Genomic DNA, 19,813 nt, shown 5'->3' on the forward strand with positions numbered 1-19,813 from the left:
TTCCTCTCTTTATGGTGTAGATGAGGGAAGCTCATGCTAGTTCTTGTCTCAGGAGGATTGTTGGAAGGCAGTGGGTGGTCTGATTTGTCTCCTCAGACCTAACCACTACTCACTGTGAGCTCCATTCTGCACAGATCTACAGCAAATGACAGGCTGTCATTTTGTTTTTGTGGGACTGTCCCCTATAGTGTAAGAGTTGTTGAGCAGCCTGGTGACATGAGATGTAGGGCTGGGAAAGAAACCACTGTTGTGGGTTGAACTGGTCTTGAAAGCTTAGCCTGACTCACACATAACAGCTGCTGCAAAGAAAATGTGTCCGACTCCCAGAAACTTTTGTGTTGCTATGTCAGTGGTATATCTGGCCAGCCCCACTTTGGCTAGAGAGTGATAGAGCAGTGAAGAATGTCAGCTGTTAATGTCTCCCTTGCTTATTAGCTCATAAAATGCCCCAGTTTACACACTAATTGTTGTTGGAGAGAATAGTTCTATTTTAGGATGACCCAGTCACCCGTTTCCTGCTGGTAAACCTCTTTGGAGGCCTTAACAGAAAACTAATAACTGTGCTTATAGAAGCTCTAGGCCCTTATTGAGGCCAGGCAGCATCTATTTTAATTTATTTTTTTCATTATTTATCATTTTTATTTGGGAGAGTTGGGTCACACCAGAGCTTACTCCTGGCTCTGCATGCAGGGATCACTCCTGATTAGGGCTGTGAAAGGGAATTGAAATGTTCATAGGAGGATTGAACAGGAGCCAGTGTGCAAGGCAAACACCCTAAGGGCTAATCTATCTCTCAGACCCCTGGCAGCATTTCTTTTAATCTTCACAACTACTTAGTCAGGTGGATTTCATCATCTGATTTTATACATATGAGAGTAAATAAAGCCCAGGGCAGTGAGTGAACTTGCCCATGGCAGCAGTTCTTTGAAGGGATAGAACCAGGGTTTGAGTCAAGTCTGAGATTCACTAACCTTTGTTCTGTACCATGAATCATAGTTATTTCTTCTGTTAAACCAGAGAAGCAAGAATTCAGGAATCTCAAATTGACTTTCTATAACACAGGGTTCTCCTCTTCCTTCCCCTTTTCTTTCTCCTCCTCTAATTCAATCTTTGCAGATTAGTTGTTAGGCTGATGGAGTTGTGTCTATACTAAATGTATTTTGTTTTGTTTTGTTTTTTATACTAAATGTGTTTGGTTTTTTTATATTTATTTTAATTCCTAAACAATACAATATAAGAACTGATAATAGGGACCAGAGATGTACTACAGGGGTGAAGGTACTTTTCTTGCATGCTGGTTCAGTCCTATTACCACTACCTCCTAGAGTCCTCTGAGCACTGCCTGTAATGAGCCCTGAGTTTAGTCAGGAATTAGTGTTATTCTGGACTGGGTGTTAGCCAGAAAAACAAAACAAGAAACTATTTACATGACCTTTCATTGCTTGGATATTAGAAGTAATTGAGATGACTTAAAGTAGATTGGAAGGTGTGCATAGATTATATACAAATACTACATATACCTTTTTAGGGGAAAAGCTTGGGGCTCCACCCAGCAATGCTTGGGGGACCATATTTAGTCTTAGCATCAGGCTGGTGTTGTCCTCATAGGAGGCAAGCTCCTTACTTTCTGTACTCTCTCTCTAGCCTCAAAGCCATTTTCTCTCAGGGAGTGAAACATCCATGGATATCCTTGGAAGCCCCAGTGTTATAGTGGGATAGGCCTCAGGTTTTGGTACTCTAAGCAGTCAGAATTGAAAGCAAGGGACAGGAAATCCAGTGGCTGAATTCAGCAAAGATTTTACTTAAGAAAAGAGAAAGGGAGGCAGAGTTGCTCCCCGATTATGGAAGGGGTCTCCTTGAAACTGGATTCAAGAGAAAAGGCAAAACCTTTCCCCTATTGAACCTTTTTAATGAAGTAGCGGGTGGATGATTAATTTTCATTGAATTTAAATTAGGTGGGATGGTAAACCAGTGGCTAGGATGTTGAGATGAATATCTTTAGGTTATCTAGATTATTCACGTTTTTAAGCACACCCTGGATTCATACTCATGACATTTCACACCAGTAATCCTTACCTTAGGGCCATATTCCTCATCTTACCCTGCCTATTTCCTTTTTCCCTATCACTAAAACTTTATCCAGGGATCTTGAGAGATAACTGTTCTCACTCTAAGCTTTTCCCTTTGCTCTCACATGACCAGAAAAACTGGAGAGGAATATGGCCAATTGCCTTAGTGAAAAAGAATATCTTTTCATTTTAGATATCACCAGTGCTAGAGCAGAGTTTAGGGAAAGTTTTATTGGGTTAATTATTTCATTGAGTTTAGCAACTATTGCCACTCTAGTTTTAGAACATTTTAGAATGCAGTCTCCCTGCTTCCCCCTACAGTCCCTGGGGATTGCTAATCTATTTTTATCACTCTCCAAATTTTCTCATTATGAACATTTCATATAAATGGAGTCATAAGTATACGACCTTTTGTCTAGCTCTTTCACTAAGCTTTTTTTCAAGACTCGTGCATGTTGTGTCATGAACCAGTAATTTTTGTCACCAAATAATATTCCATTGTATGGAATGAAGGCATACTGCTCCCATTTTTTATGTGGATATTCAGTTTCAGCAATTTTTTGAAAAAGATTATTGATTTTTGTTGGCATCTTGTCAAAAAACCAAGTTACTGTAAAAATGAGGGTTTTATTTCTAGTCTTGATTCTGTTCTGTTGATGCCTATGTATATCCTTATGCTGATACTGCACAATTTTTTTCTAACATTTAAAATTGTTTTTATGTTTATTATATTTTATTATTGAGGGTAAGGTAATGTGTATAATAGTAATAATATTTATGGTCTTGATGGATAATACCACCACCAAAGTGCCCAATGCTCGCCACCAATGTCTTTATGTTATTTCTAGTCTGCCTCTTTATTTCTCTTTTCCCCCAACCCCCAGTGTTTGGTAATATCAATTTTGTAATCCAAAACTAAGTATTTATCATTTGTTTGTTGGCTTCTTTTTCATATTTCATAAATGAATGAAATCAGTAGTTGCCTTTCTCCCTCTGACTTATTTTGTTTAACATGTTACCTCTAGTTTCATCCAAGTTGCATCAAATTGCAGTCTTTCTTATAGCTGCATAGCATTCCAATAGAATGTTACTACATCCTCCTAATTACTCCCAAGTTGCATCAAATTGCAGTCTTTCTTATAGCTGCATAGCATTCCAATAGAATGTTACTACATGCTCCTAATTACTCTAGATTTGTGCATTACAATTTGAAATCTAGAAATCCTTCCATTGCCTTTAGTACTATTTTTGGCTTCTTTGAGCCCCTTGCATTATTGTATTGCTTTAGTCTAATTTGTCAATTTCTGCAAAGAAGCTAGATGGGGTTTTGATAGAAATTGAATCTGTAGATGATTTTGGAGAATATTGTCAGCTGATCTCTTGACTTACTTGATCTATGAAGATGGGGATGCCTTTTATATAGGTCTTATTCAATTTCTAATACTGTACTTTAGTTTGTGGCTTATAGGTCTTGTGTTTATTTTTTGGTTAAATTTATTCCTATGTATTTTATTTTTGGATGTTATTATAGTGAAATTATTGTCTTAGGTTATTACAATTATTGATTGTAATATATAGATGTGTATGTATTGCTGATATATAGGTTTTGGGCATATATTCATCTTTTATTCTGCAGCCTTGCCAAATTTGCATTCTAAGATATGTTGAATTATTTCATTCCTTTTAAGTTTGTGGCATTTTCATGGCCTAACATATTAGACTATCCTGTAGAATAATTCTGCTTATAGAGAACAATAAACTCTGTTGTTGTTGGGTATAGAGTCTTATGGAAGTGTGTTGGATTTGGTTGATTTGTGGTTTTTGTGTCTTCTGTATCCTTCAGCCTGTCATTCTATCCATTAGTAAGAGTAGGTTATTAACAGTTACCAACAAGTACAATTTTTCCTTTCAATTCTGTCAATGTTTTTTTTTTGACTTTTAGGTACCTTTAATTAATATATATTCTTAATAGTTGACTGTATGAGACGTTCAATATTTTGTTGTTGTTGTTGTTGTTGTTGTTGTAGTTATTGGGCTAAATCCAATAGCTCAGGGATCATTCCTGGTGGACTCAGGAGATTATATGTGGTGCCAAATGTCAAACCCAGGTAGGGTACAAGCAAGGCAAGTACCCTACCCACTGTGTTATTGCTCCACCCTTCATCTAACATTTTTTATTGTTGTTGTTGTTTTTATATTAGAGTAGTCTGATATTAGTGTAGTCATTACAACTCTTTTGAATTGGAGTGCTATTTTAAGCCTCCTATATTACTATATTGCACATTTAAGGTTATGTGTCACTACTCTTAGAAATTTGAAGCTGGGGCCGAAGAGATAGCATGGAGGTAGAGCATTTACCTTCCATGCAGAAGGACGGTGGTTCGAATCCCAGCATCCCATGTGGTCCCCTGAGCCTGCCAGGAGCTATTTCTGAGCGAAGAACCAGGAGTAAACCCGAGTGCTGCCGGGTGTGACCAAAAAAAAAAAAAAAGAAAAAAATTTGAAGCTAGCCTTTCATATTTTGACCTAAAGTCAGTCCTTCAATACCAAGAAATTATATCCCTGGAATATTGTGATTCTTGTGACTGGAGTTCTCAGCATCATAGACATCTCTGAAAGACTTAGTAGAATCTTTCCTGGAACAGAATTTGTGGTGGGTTAAGAACTCTTCTCCAGAATCATAGATTTTTCTCATGGCATGCAGAGAATCTTTTCTTACTCACCCTGCCAGATCTGTTCCCTCCCTATTGAGCTGAGCTGTGTGGCAATATCCAAAAGATTAGGCCTCATGTCTCTCTACTGAACACCCTTTACTTTGTGTTATCACTACCTTGCCACCTTGAATCCTCATAGAGCTTTTTTCTGCTGCTTATTTCAGGCATTGTAGTAACAAGAACACAACAATCTGAGCTTTTAGTGTGCCTGTTTATATGGATTTTATCTGGATGGATGGGTAGAGATACTAACAGGAAAGTTGCAGAAAGGTAATCAGATATGAACTTCCTTTTCACAAGTCTGGAGGGAAAGCATATGCACAGGGTGTTCCAGATGAATTTTATTAGGTAGGGGGTGTGATTTGGGCCACACCTGGTGATGCTCAGGGGTTGATTCTGGCTCTGTACTCAAGAATTACTCCCGGTGGTGCACTGAGGACTATATGGGATGCTGGAAATCAAACCTGGGCTAATCTTATGCGAGGCAAACACCTTTCCACTGTACTATCGCTCTGGCCCTAAGAAAAAATGTATATATTAATTTTCCTGGGGCCCAGCAGGTATGAAGTGAAGGTTAAAGTGAAACCTTTGTCCAGGAGAATCCTCCTTCCCCAGTTGGATATAAAGGGAACAGAGGAAGGTTTCTACCTCTTTCGTTTTCATTTTGGCTTGCACACTCTCTTATTCTCACACTTTCTTTCATTTTCTTTTCACTGTTTTCCCTCTTGTCTTGGGAGTTGTCTCTTGGCTATCCCCTTTCACCAAGTCTCAGGATGCCTTGATTGAAAGCCTTTTCTGAGGTGGAAATGGTTCTGTTCTGAGTCTGCTCCCACATCTGTTCTTAATCTTGGGGACTCTGACCCATGGTTGGAAAGCCAGGAAGGTTTTCTCCTTCCCACCCCTCCAGCAAAAGACCTCCAGAGGCGATGTTCTTTGACCCATATTTATTTATTATCTTTTTAGAGCTTGTTTCCTCTCAAGATTTGTCTGTAGAAGAATCAGTTTGGAATGTCTTGGTTTTCTTTTTATAGGTTCTCCTTTATTTAGTACATTTGCACAGAAAGCCTTTCTCATATACTGGGTATGTGCTTTATAAATAAACTTAGACCAAAAATAATGCCTGGAAAAAAACTTTAGGGTCTAAGATCATGTCCTAAACCCAATTTTACCTACTTGTTTTGTTTGCCCTGCCACTCACCTCCTGTCATTCTTAATACTAAAATTACTATTTTAACTGGCTCTGATAGGCGGTTGGAATTCCCTGAGCAGTTATAATACCCGAAGAATAATACAGACTTTATTCTCTTTCGTTCCCCAAAGGACTTTTTGGGAAGTGATCAGGATAGTTCTTTGACTTAGAAGCCTCTTACAATCCGTGGGAGTGTATAACCTTGTGATTTTTTTTGTCTGTGAGAAGTAAATGTAACACCTCACTCTTTCCCCACCATTTCCTGGACTCCCCAGGTGGGTGTGCAGGCTCCTGTTTGCCTGAGTGACTTCACATGGTCTGCCATGGATGTTGTACTTTCCACTGTGTGAACATAGCTTGTCCCAGCACATTGCTTTTGTCCCTTTCTACTTTCCATGGGGCCAGTTGCTCTTTTCTTTCCTTTTTCACCTGCAGATTTTGTGATCTTGGCCACCAAGAAAAGCATAGCCCTATGCTTCCTGCCCTGGGTTTCCAGGCAGCATGGAAACTTCAATTTCATTAGCATTAAAACAGCATCCCTCACAGCATCCCATGGTAGCTTTCAGGCCTAGCAGTATCAGCATCTGTATTTTGTTTTTCAGCAGTAGTCTGCCCTCTGCTGTACAGTTGTTCTCCTTTCTTAGATGCCCACCTCCTCTTCAGTTCTGACCACTGTCCTGTTCTGTAGCCTCTGAGTTCCTTTGTGTCTGTTTGTTTTATATCTTTCTTGACCATACCTAAGTGAAATTATGGCATTTGTCTTTCTCTGAGTTATTCATGTAGGTTTCCAGCGGTAAGGTCAATTCATTTTGTCATCAAAACTAGAATAATTATTTTTAGGAGGGGTTGTTTCCCAAATGGTGTTCAGGAGATTCTGAGGGCCCCACTAGTGATTCTTGATAGGCAGATTAATTGTTCTATATACAGGGATGAGGATACAGCTTGTAGCCTGCTGTACTGGGATACTTGGGTCATCCTGAGTATGATCGTGATTGGGGACTTCCAGGGATGCGTACAATTTGGGAGAGCATCTGGTGCTAGAGGGATCAAACCCAGATTGGGCACATGCTGTATGGTCTCCTGGCACCCAGTGAAATGACAGGAGTTCATCTGTTTCTTTTTTTTGTGGATAAGTAGTACCCTGTTGTTTGTATATCCCACTTCTCTATTTCTTCCTCTATCCAAGGGCACTTTGGTTGTTTCCTGTTGGAAATAGAGCTGCAGTGCTCCTAGGAGAATGGGCTTCTCGACTTTCCAGCCCTTTTGTAATCTGTACCCCCATCCCACCTCACCGCATCACATAATGATTGAGTGGGCACTGCTGGGCAGAAATTGTTTTAAAAAATCATAAGAGATAATAACAGCTAATACTGTGTTACAGTTCTACACCATAATAGCATATACTTCATTTGCTATATCTTATAAAAGCAGATTATGTAATCTATAAGACTATGACAGATACAGTGATTCACAGCTAACTCAGTGTTCCCCAGAATGGTTTAAGCAAATTTTGTTTTGTTTTGATTTGGGGGCACAATGGGTGTATGGAGGGTATTTCTGGCTCTTTCCTGGCTTTAAGATCATTCTTTTTTTTTGTTTGTTTGCTTGTTTGTTTTTTGTTTTTGGGTCACACCCGGTGACGCTTGGGGGTTATTCCTGGCTATGCACTCAGAAGTTGCTTCTGACTTGGGGGACCATATGGGACACCGGGGAATTGAACCGCGGTTCGTCCTAGGCTAGCGCAGGCAAGGCAGGCACCTTACCTCTAGTGCCGCCGTGCCGGCCCCAAGATCATTCTTCAGGGGGGCACCATATTCGATGCTGGGGATCAAACCAGAGCTAATAATCACATGTATGGCTAATGTCCTTACCTCCTATAATATCTCTCTGGTGCTAAGCATTTTTAATCTCTTTCATCTCATCTCCACAGCAGGAGGACTCAAAGGAGGTGAGTCCTATTAACATTACTATTTCTCAAGGAGGAAATAGGAGCAGAGAGATGACACAACCCACCCCAAATCATTTAGCCGGTATATGGTGGGGTGAGTGTTGTGCCCCAGGTGGCTTACAGGTCACTTTCCTTTTAGTCACTGTAGCATGGAGTGGCGACAAAGGGTTCTGAAGCACATCTCCTGTGTTCTCTGCATAGGATCCTTTCCTCCTTTTCTTGGGCCAGATGTTTCTTAGCAAAGGGGTTCTCACTTGGAAAGTCATGTTTGATTTCTTTGCAGTCTCCATGGTCTTTTGTCTTCTGTGTGGTATATAAAGCAAGACTGCGAGTCAGCAATCTCAGAACTAACCAAAACTGTGAGGCCTCCCACCACCTAAATGTCAGATTGATTTTCACTGCATTTTACTTGGGACCAGCTGCCTAGGTGAGTAGCTACAGCTGGTTGGATCAGAAACCATGGTAGGGAGGAGAACCTATGACCAAATCCCCACTGGATATCAGACATTATGCTGTTTTCTCCACGTGCAAAATGTGCAAAATGTCTTGCCCCTTCTCAGCAGCTGACAAGGTCTATGCTGTCTTTGTTCCCCTTTTGGGGCACTGAGTTCCCATTTCAGTGAGCTATCCAAGGTTTCTGCTGTTTTGTGACAGTGCTAATGCTTTGTGGCCAAGCCTTTCTCACCGAAGTCTTCAGCCTCCCATTCTAATTATGCACAACAACATGTTTCCCACACCCTTATCAGGAATGATCCCTGAGTTCAGAGCCAGGAGTAAACCCTAAATGCCTTTAGCTGTGACCCAAGAACCAATCAAGCAACAACCAAACAAACAAAAAGACAAGATTTTTTTTCTCAGAGAATCTGTTTTAACTAGATGCCTTTTTTTTTTCTATCTCTCTTTATATTCCAGTTCGTTTGTACTCTTTTACTCTCTTACTCCCTGTGTGTCTCTGAAATAGCCTACTTATTATTTGAGGAAGAAATAATACCTTGTGATAGCTGATCAATAGGCCTCAGAGTCCTCCAGGGTTGCCATGCTGAGTTGAACTGCTTGAACAAGTAATGGGTGTTTTTGCTCAAGCAGCAGTGAATTTGCAAAGACTTGAATTCCAGGCGCCGATTTAAGCTTTCTGGGCTGTTTGTCATCTGCTTTGGGACCTAATGAAAGACCCATTTTTTCCCCCTCCCAAGACTTTACACAATCTATGCCAATTGCTTTTTAAATGTTGTTATTTGTATGAGGCTCTTTCTGACTTTTTTTTTTTGCCCCCAACCATGAAGTCGTTTTTGCTTTTTATAAGGAACCATAGGTTTTGACAAAATGAACCCATCGGGTGGCTGTAGTCACAATTTCAATGAAACCCATTACTTTTTTGCAAACTTTTTAGCCAGCAAGGACCTTGTGGCCATTCTCCATGGGAGTTGTACATGCTGGCTCAAATGACGTGTCTTTTATGAGTTGATTTTTTTCCCCCCTAATTTATACTTGAGCACTTAGATTATACTTTTGCTTTATACCTTTGAGCCGAATTGCAGCCTGTTCATAGCTCAGTTCTTAGGGGCAGAAGAATACAACTTCCATTCACTAAAGAAATGATATCAGGTACTTTGTACTAGTACTAATGCTAATAATAGTTCATATAGATCGCCTTTCGGTTCTTCCCATTCTGCGAATACTCCTGCCACCCACACACACTGTACAGTTGTGGTATAATTATCTCTTGTGTAGGTGTAAGAGAGTAAGTCACACCAGAGCTTGTGACTTCATGTTGGTGGAATGAATAACTCAACGAGAAAGACCTCAGACTGTCTAAACATGACATTGACTGCTGCTTTATCTGTGGCTGTGGTGTGTCAGTTGATGCAGATTTTGCATCAGCAATGATCTCTCAAGGGAAATCGGTGGCAGTCACATATACTCTTAGTGTTAAAAGTGGCAGGGGAAGATACCATGATCATGAAAGTGGCAGCTTCTCCCCTAATTGGATATTGGGGTTCTGTAGCTCCTCCAATGGAGTACTCCTGGTACTGCATGTGGAAGCTCTTGGACTTACACTTACTCTGGTCCTTTTGTTCTACCAAATTTCACTCATCTGCCTTGTGCCTAACAGAAAACAATGGGCTTGGGAATATTTAGTTACTTGTCAAGGAAAGGTAACAAATATTTTTGGTCCCTTTAGGTCTGTTTCACTCACAGGCACAGTGTATGCAAATCCTTAATAGGGGAACAGGACTGATTAAAGAGTTTTAGAGCTGTAAAAGGGCTGTAAAAGTAATGGTTTGAATAGGAGTCCACAGAGTTTTGCATCAATAAATTATTGTATATCTTATACGTGATGGGGGAGAAGACAGAACTGATTGAAATGGACAAACATCATAAGGACGCCTGTAGTTTTCTTGTTGGCATTCTCATGAAAGCCAACTGCTCCATTTAGAATGTGGATATTTGACTTAACCGGAGGATATTCTGGTCAGAGAAGGCCCTGGCCTTATTTTAGTCAGAATTTTTGGAAGTGGCAACAGTAGGAAGGATACCTATCACTTGTTATTTGGGTGCAAGACATAGGTAGAATCTGCCTCTATACGATTTTCATATTTTAGTCTTCTTGGGGATCTTCTGTATGGTTCATAAAAGTGAAGATTTCCAAGGCCAAAGACTCAGGAATCTGTGTTTTTCCAAAAAGCACCCTTTAGGCTTCTGCTACTGGGTCCCCTAGTCTGTTCTTGGTGAGAAACTGACTCAGCAGATGAAACATTCTGGGACAGGCTGGTCAGTGAGTGAACCAGCCCTGACTTAGAGTGAGGATATAGGCTTTCTTAGTAGAAGGGAAAGTTGCAGAGTAGACAGAGGTGGGAATGAGGTGTCTGCTCAAGAAACTGGTCCTATAAGATGAGACTCTGCAATTGGTTCAATATTGGGGTCACCAGCAAGCCAGCAAATCTAGCAAAGATTGATGCCATGCTCCTGGTGCCCATTTAAGTAGATAAAAAGAGTTGTGGTTTCCTCAGCCAGACATGAATGTCTCCTGTTCTGACAAGTAATAAAATACATGGATATAAACTGCAGAAGGAAGGAGCTAGTCGGAGAATAACACCACCTGGTGCAGGGGTCAGCTGAGCTACAGGGGAGGTTAATGGAGAAGAGAGAGTGGGGGGCTGATTCTAGGGGGCTTTCACTGCCAGTCTGCACTTGGAAGAATACCCATTGTCCACAGGAAGAATCAGCCCATCCTGGACTGGAGGTTTTTACTGCTGACCAGAAAACAGTACTGTTGATTCTTTAGGGAGGAGAAAGCAAGGATCAAAGGATGCTAGAATGGGAAGTATGTATAACCTCTGACCTTATCGTTGTACATCTGGATATGTGTTGTTTGTTGGAAAACATAGCAGATGCCTACCAGCAATAATCTCTCAGGGGCACTTGGTGACAGTCACATGTACTCTTAGTGTTAAAAGTTACCTGGCAGGGGAGATACCATGATCACAAAGGTGGTTTTTCCAGGGCAAAGCTTATCCATTGCACTCTGGATGCACGCCTGCAATTTCCTCAAATGTGGGCAACTCGACTGCATAATTTGAGGCAGTGGGGAACTGTGTTCGTTCTCTCCCCTTAGAAAAATAAAGTGATAGAGCAAACCTATCATGTGGTTTGTTGTATTTTTTTAAATGAAAAGATGCCATGATATATTAAGTGACAAAGGCACCAAAACAATCACATGTCTGTATGGTGCATGCAAGTAAAAATGCTCAGAGAACAGACTGCTGTTCTCCAACAGTAATGATCAAGGAACCAGTGTGTGGATAAAGGATGTAGAGTGACAGTGAAGATTGGAGCTTACTTCTCAAAAGGCAGTGTTGGAACCTGCTCTATTGGCTTCACCTAGAGTGTCCAGATGGACCCATAACCCTAGACCCACTGCAGACATACTGCATCTTACCAGGATCTCACTGTACACATTTGCCTGTTAGAGAGGAAGCATGAGATTTATTCTTGTCTTCCCTTTCCTCTGTCCCTCCCTTCTTCTCTTCCTCCCTTCCTTGACAAATTGAATTCAGCCTAATGATTTTATTTATTCTTTGTTATTATAGTTTAGGTAATAATGGTAGTGGTAGTGTCTAGGCTTATGGTATTGATGCGCAAAGTTTCTGCCATCCCCACCCGGGGAAGTTCCTCACTTGGGAACTTAGATGGAGACCAAGCCTACGGCACATGCTTTCCAAGGCAGCTTCAGTAGTTCCCCTGCTGGTGGCTTCGAGGGCCTTTTCCACATTCACCTTTGTACGTTTCTCAGTTGTTTGAGTGGTTTGCGGTGAACGATGTCTTGTTTATGAAATCAAAGGCGGTAATTCTGTGGAAAAGCTTAAGCCTTCTGCCTCTGCTACTTTCAGCCACTGGGCATGTGCCTGCTGGATTTTGGAACAGAAGTTGGAGGCAAGCAGGCCATGGAGGTGACAGCTGTTGCTCATTTGGGTGACCACAGAGGTTGGGTGGAGAGACCCCAGTTCCCTGCAGCTTTGGCTGGAGCAGCTGTTGCAGCCTGAGTGGTGCTACGGTTGTCTCAGTGCCATCATCTGTGTAGGCTGAAGCTGGAGAAATAGCAAGGCAGGTAGGCGAACCCCAACATCCCACATAGTCCCCGGAGCCTGCCAGGAGTGAATTCTGAGCACAGAGCCAGGAGTAACCCCTGAGCGCTGCCGGGGGTGGCCCTAAAACCTAAATAAATGTTTATTTAAAAAAAAAAGACTAACCCCTTCTTCACCTCTTTTAAACCCTAGGCAACTCTGTTTTGTTTTGTTGTTTTTCGGCCACACCCGTTTGATGCTCAGGGGTTACACCTGGCTAAGTGCTCAGAAATTGTCCCTAGCTTGGGGGGACCATATGGGGGATCAAACCGTGGTCCTTCCTTGGCTAGCACTTGCAAGGCAGACACCTTACCTCTCGCGCCACCTCACCGGCCCCATACCCTATGCAACTCTGAGCCTGTCCTACAACAATTGCAATCCATGGGCATGGTGCTAGGCAGTGTTTTATTCAACCCGAGACTTGAAGAATTCCTGCTAGGCATGCATCTCAGCACCTTGTTTCTTGGGGTCTTCCTGAACCTGATTCCTAATGATGGATTTGGGTTGTTGTGTTCCTAGATCTGTTGCTGGAAGCCTAAGTGTGCTCCTGACCCTTGGACAATGTGGCTATCATGAAGGTCAACCCACCTTGCCCCCAGAAATTGAAAATCTTCATCTACCTTTACACTCCTATGATACTTCAATACAACAGTCTGCCATTCATTGCCTTTCTCCCAATAAACCTCTGATGAATCATATACTCTCTGCATCCTGTATTGTGTTCTTAAGTTAAGCTCTAGTTAAGAAACTTAAGTAAATCTGAAGGGAAACAGGCTTGGTATATGGTCCAGTGGAGTAAGATTTTACAGCATTGTAAATGTCCATGGTTCACAAAGGAAATCCACACAGAAATGGATTGGTATGTTTGAAACCCATATCGTTAACGAGTCAAGCATATAATATATAGCACATTCTGAAATAATATTCTGTTCTGCGTCATTTGTAGTAAGGTTAAGAAAAGGAAATCTTGGCTGACGTTGAATGAGACTGTGTTATGTGATGACCTGCTTTCACTCGACAGCATTTTGCTTATAGCCATTTTTTGCAGAAACTGTTGGTAATGTTATGAACTGACTGGAGTTGAAGGACACTAGACTTCAGGGCATGAGACCTGGAGTCTAGGCCAATTGACCTAGTTCCTAAGGAACTTCATGACTTCAATTCATTCTTAGCTTGCCTCTTTGAAAAGAGTTTTCTTCTCTGAGCTGTATGGATCTTTTTCAAATAGCCCAGAAGGGCTGGTGTCTGCTTCAAAGTGTTCTGTAAAGGAAGACCAGAAGTTTGTATTTGGGTTACCCCAACCTAGGGACATTGGGGTCTCTTTGAGTTCCTCTCTGGTTCTGATATGATCCCCCAAATACTAGTTTTACAGCTTCTTGAATTTTAGATGCTAAAACCATTTTTCACTGAGTAAGATGGTGAGTAAAGATTATCACAGATTCCTGGTTGAATAAGGAAGGTGGTTGCCATTCTATCCTCTACTCCTTTAATCTTTTCATTCAGGTGGAACATATCTGAATGATATTAGGGGGACCTATAGTACATTCCTGGCAGTCTGTGGCTTTCTGTTGCATACTAGAGAGTTCATTGTTCAAATCTGGCCAAAAGCTGCTGTTCAGGAAAGTATATGATAGCAAAAAATCAAACTTGGGATCAACACATGCAAGACATGTGCTCTAGCCCTCTAAGATCATCCTCTGTCTGGTTTAAATTTTTTTTAATTTATCTTAATACAGAACTGCAATCACTGTGCTGTAAAGAGTGGGACCACTGAGGTCAGACAAGGTAAACCAAGTCCCCACAGGAAATCCTGATCCCTGTCCCGAGAGCTTGTGAAAGCTGCTAGTTTGCAAAGATTGCGAACAGCTTTCTGAAAGTGGAGAATGCCAGTGTTGGCATGGAAGAGCCTTCTCCACCCCATCTCCACCTTTGTCAGAGGGATTTTGGACATCAGCATTGGTCTTCTGTCCTCTGCTGAATTTCATGCCAAACTCTCCCCTTCATGAAAGTGGAGGTGAAGAGGTTTAAAACTAGAACTTGTTCAGAATCCCACCCCTCTGAGCCCCACAATCAGCTCTTCAGGCAGGGATCAGTCCACAGTTACTGTCCTTAAGCCATATTCTTTTTAGGTCCCCACCAGCACTCAGCTAGCCACCTGGGCTCCACTACAGGTGCCTTAGCAAGAGTGTGTTGGTGCAGAAGGCAATTGTGCAGGACAGGCTCTCTCAAAAGAGAGCAGGTGGGCATCCTGGATGAGTGCCAATTTTATCCAGTATTTCCTGAAAAAGATCCAAGCATCAAGAACTGGTCCAGGGGCCGGGCGGTGGCGCTAAAGGTAAGGTGCGCCTGCCTTGCCTGCAGTAGCCTTGGACGGACCGCGGTTCGATCCCCCGGTGTCCCATATGGTCCCCCAAGCCAGGAGCAACTTCTGAGCGCATAGCCAGGAGTAACCCCTGAGCGTCAAATGGGTGTGGCCCAAAAAACAAAACAAAAAACAAAAAAAAAACAAAAACAAAAAAGAACTGGTCCAGTGCAAGGAGTGCTAGTTTGTAACCATTCATGTCCTCATTTATTTATTTTGTCTCATGTAGACTAGTTATACTGCTTGTGGGGGCCCCTGGTGGGCCTGAGCTCCATATCACCACCCCTAGCACTGAATTTTCTATTTAGGGTTCACCAAGAGTAGCCCTGAGGTCCCTTGAGCACTTCTGGGAAAACAGTAAATGAATTAATGAATCATTAAAGGATGGGTGCCTGGATAGACAGTGGATAGATGGATATTTAGACAATAAGCAAATGTATGGGTAGACAATAAATGGATAGATAGATGGAGATAGATGCAAGCAGACAGTAATAAACAGATAGCTAGTCCTCTGGGGCTGGATTCGGTCTTAGAAATAGCTGAGGTGGCAGTAAGTCAGATGAATCAAGAGCAAGATTTGAGCCTCCGGATCAATTTTAAATCAGTTTGTAAAAATTCTGTAGGCCTAGTGCTGGCGATTATGATGATGCTAATGATGAATAGCATGTTTGATGCCATGCATAGAGCATCAACTGTATACCACAACCTATACTATGCTTTTGATATAGACCATCTCGTAGCATCCTGCCAAGAGCCCTCTGAGATAGCTTAGCTTAGGTCACCGAGGACCAAGATGACTTGGCAATTGGCACCAACCTGCCTTAGGGCCACAGTGAGTCTCTTTTTGAGTTCAGCTCCAAGTGGAGACTCAGCAAAGGACATCCCAGCACCACTGCCAAGTTCCAGGTGGTAACACAGCCTCACACACTTGGAATCCAAGGCACATCTCAGGCCCTGAAACCCTGTTGTTTGTGGATCAACTACTGCCAGAGTTGGCATATCACTGTTGGCGGGAACATGGAAGTAATTTACTGTTTCTTTGTTCCAAAGAAATTACCCTCCCTTCTCAAGGCTTCTGGGCTCTGCCTCTAAGGTAGGAGGCGGGAAGCAAGCAAGATAGCATTGCTCCTTGGGAAGCTGCAGTTGATCCACTGTAAGACCTCGTCATTGTCAGTCCAAGCAGCCAGCCCTGTTAGTGGGAACATCCATCTCCCCCTGGGGCTGTTTGCTGAGTCCTGTACTCAGTCAAGCTGCAGTCAGAGCAGTTTTGGTTCAAACTGTGTAGTGACAGTGACAGAGGAACATCTGAGGAACATCTTGCATCTGTTAGAGAATTGACGGTGGCATTTGGCATGGAGGCAGGGCAGTTGAATAGATGCAGAGTCAGGCTTCTAGGTGGCAGGTGCTAGAGGAGGTCTGAGACTTAGGCTTAGACATCACCTTCATGTCAGATTTTCTGAGTGTGGGACCTTGAGAAAGTCATCACTCCTCTTCAAACACATATGTGAAGTGGGGATAAGCACCATCCATACCTTTCTTTGGGGGACCACCCCCAGATGATGGAGGAGGTGTAGAATGCAACGTGCATAAGTCATATCTCGGCTCTGGTTTGTTATGGGGAAGGGATGTGGAAGCAGAGCCAGCAGATAGAAGAAGCAGAAAGAAAAAGCAAGATTTAGCTTCCAAGTTCCCTCCACCCCCAGACAGGATGTACTTAAATCCTGGGAACAAATCATGACTTTGAAACAGTTTCTTCCTAGAAATTCCCAGTAGCCTCAGCATCTGGAGTCATGATAGGGAATCCATGCTTGCCACCACCCTCTACTAAAGCTGGTCTCAAACTTTCAGGCACCTGGATGAAGAGTAGGTGCTCTGTCTCTACTGGACTGTTGGTGTGATGTCTGGGCTCCAAGAAAATAGGGGAAGCCTCCCCAAATCCCAATTTTCAGTGAAATAGAGGCTAGCTGGGCAAGCAGCATTGTGTCCAAGAGAGCATATTCAGGTTTGCTGTTAGTGGAGCCTCTTTCTTTCCTTTCCTTTTTTTTTTTTTTGGTTATTGTTGTTTTGGGCCACACTCGGTGACACTAGGTTTACTCCTGGCTATACGCTCAAAAATCGCTCTTGGCTTGGGGGACCATATGGGACACTGGGGAATTGAACCACGGTCCTTCCTAGGCTAGCGCTGGCAAGGCAGACTCCTTACTGCTTTGCACCTCTGCCCCGCCCAGAACCTCTTTTTACTCCCTACTTTTCTACTGGGCACATCACACGAGAAAACTAACAGAAAGTATTGGGCACACTAGATAGTGTCAGCACTTGGAACACCATGACCTTGACTGTTGAGGAATGAGTGACACATTAGTGACTGAGGCATGGACTCCAACTTTCCTTCCTCGTTAGCCCAGCTGGATGTTGTGCAGCTGCAGGGTTGGGTCTTGTGGGGTTTCTAAATAACCGACCTATCTGCTCTCTTTCTAAAGGCCACATATGTGGCCATCTCATCTGGCTAGATGGATACTGAGGGGGCTGGTGGTAAGAAGCCCCAGGACTTTTACATAAAAGTTCAAAGCGGTGTTTGTATACCCTTTTAGTGGAATCTGTAATGTGGATGCAGAATGGAATTTCCTGACAAATCATTATCTCTTCCCGCAGCTAAGGCCAAGTCCAAGTGTGGGCCAACGTTCTTCCCCTGTGCCAGCGGCATCCATTGCATCATCGGTCGCTTCCGGTGCAACGGATTTGAGGACTGCCCGGACGGCAGCGATGAAGAGAACTGCAGTAAGTGAGGGCTTCCGCTGTACTTGTGTCCACTCACCCAGCATAACCATACTGACCCCACCTATACTGAGTGCTTCCACCCACCACCCCAGTGTTTTCAAGGTTCTCTAATTTTTAGGTGCCCTGTCCAGTAGGAGTAGGGTTCATTCCTGGGAGTATCCAGTACCATGCTTAAAGCCTGGCAGTTCTGGGGGCCACTGGAGTCACATGCTTGGTTCAGGTACCAAGCTGTGCCAGACCTGGACCTTAAAGTCTCTCACAGACTGGGCATGTACTATGCCACTTTGAGTTCTCTTCCTGGTCCCCAGGTTCTGTCCTTTCTTTCTGGTTAACAGGTACATGCTCTCTATCCACTTTGTTCTCTATGTGTGTCTGGTATGTTTTCAGTTCTGACAGTGACCATCCAGGTACAAGTGGAGCGTCTCTTAATAGCAGGTAAGGAGAGGCAAAACTTCTCAACCAGTAGGCCAAAGATCCTCAGGGACAGAGCTGGCTTCTGGCACATTTACAGTTTTCTCTGATGAGCTGAGCCACATAGCACCCTTTGTCTCTGTGCTTATATGCTCTTTAATTAATTTTAAATAAGTATTTATGAGTTAATTCTTGCAAGAATTAACATTCAAGCAGTATAGACAAAGCAGAAGTCTTTGTTGAATGGTACCTATCCATGCTTGTAACCTGCTGCATAGTATTCCATGACATCAGTTCATCTAGTTGACTCCTTGCATCACTTGCAGTTCCTTCTTGAGCCTGCATACCTGAAATATCTTCCTTGCCAGCTTCTCTGAATCCAAAACCATTTCCCAAACAGCTTCCTCTGAGACCTCGGGCATCTTCCCTTACTCTTCTGCAATCCTTTACTCCCAGATTCTTTTTTGCTCTTAACATATTTTATACATTTTTTCAGCAGCCAGGTCTTCTAGAAGTATGAGAAGGTAAGAGGAAGTGTACCTGTATTTACTCTAAAAAAACATCCTGGTGATATCAGGCCAAATTCTAACATTCCTGGAGTTTGGTCAAACTGATGTCTCTGAAGAGAGTCATAGAAGAGTGGTAAAGCAGGTTCATAGGCAAAGCAGCAATTATGGGTGATGGATGCAACAGGTGTGGCTTCAGCAGGACAAGGTCTTGGCCTGCTCTCTTCTTCTGAGATTACCAGCTGTAGGTTGGATGATCAGTATACCTGTGATTTTTCACGACTTGGTTTATATCTCTTTTGAAAACAATGAGTCTAGGACTCTTCACTCTCTTTTTTTTTATTTTTTGATTTTAGTCAAAGTGGATTACAAATTTTTCACAGTAATATTTTAGGTACATGGTGATATTGAATCAGGGGTGTTCCCACCACCAATGTTGTCCTCCCTCCACCCCTGTACCCATCATGCATCCCATATCCCCCTATATTACCCCCCAGGCTGCTAGTATAGGTAGTCCTCTCAATGTTGTAAATTGGGTCTCGATTCTGTTGTTGTTGGCTTTGGATTTGGTGCTTAAGTTTGATCGTTTTTTTTATTTCTGCGTAATACTTTATCAAGACTCGGATGGCAGCCACGAGGCATCAGGTAGGTCATATGCCTCCAGCTGGCCATGTCTCCCTGCCAAGGGAGACAGAGTCCTGTGAGGACCCAAGTCTGGAATCATATTGTGCCCTGCCTGCCCCAAGGAAAATTGAGGTGGGCCTACTACCTTGTTCCTCTACTGCCTTTGTCTCTAAAATAGGGTGCCAGAGCACAGCAATAGTATAACAGGTATGGCATATGCCTTGCATGTAACCAACCTAAATTTGATTTTCTAGCACCACCTGCAGTCTCCCAAGCACTAGCAGGAGTATCTCTAAGTATAGAGCCATGGATAACTGAGCACAGCCTGGTGTGCACCCCCCTAAGAAAAAAACAACCAAAAATTAAAAAAAAAAAAAAAAGATGGGTGTTAAGAGCTGTTTCCAAAGGCAGCTGGATGAATTTGAGGTGGCAATAAGTGTATTAATTGCCTAGGAAGTGGCAGACAGGGAGTCATTGATTCTCAAGAACATAGGATGTAGCTCATTGTGTGAGTTAGGGCTTCACATGTGTAGGGCTGTGGGCCTGACGCTCAGCACCCCAGTCATATTTGGAGAGTGACTTAAAAC

General features: G+C 42.7%; 1 protein-coding gene and 1 non-coding gene across 3 annotated transcripts in view; both read left to right on the forward strand.

Annotated features, from left to right (window-relative positions):
• Window positions 1-19,813, forward strand: part of LDLRAD3 (low density lipoprotein receptor class A domain containing 3) — a 258,872-nt gene that overhangs the window by 112,897 nt on the left and 126,162 nt on the right. For both annotated transcript variants that reach the window (XM_049779731.1, XM_049779732.1), the window contains exon 3: window positions 17,560-17,685. In XM_049779731.1, coding sequence (XP_049635688.1) covers window positions 17,560-17,685 — 126 coding nt within the window. The remainder of the gene's footprint in view (window positions 1-17,559; window positions 17,686-19,813) is intronic.
• Window positions 11,375-11,534, forward strand: LOC126019501 (U1 spliceosomal RNA). The gene has a single exon (XR_007499184.1). It is a non-coding gene; the product is annotated as a U1 spliceosomal RNA (small nuclear RNA).

This window comes from Suncus etruscus, chromosome 9 (assembly GCF_024139225.1).
Source record: "Suncus etruscus isolate mSunEtr1 chromosome 9, mSunEtr1.pri.cur, whole genome shotgun sequence".
In the NCBI taxonomy this organism is placed as follows: Eukaryota; Metazoa; Chordata; class Mammalia; order Eulipotyphla; family Soricidae; genus Suncus; species Suncus etruscus.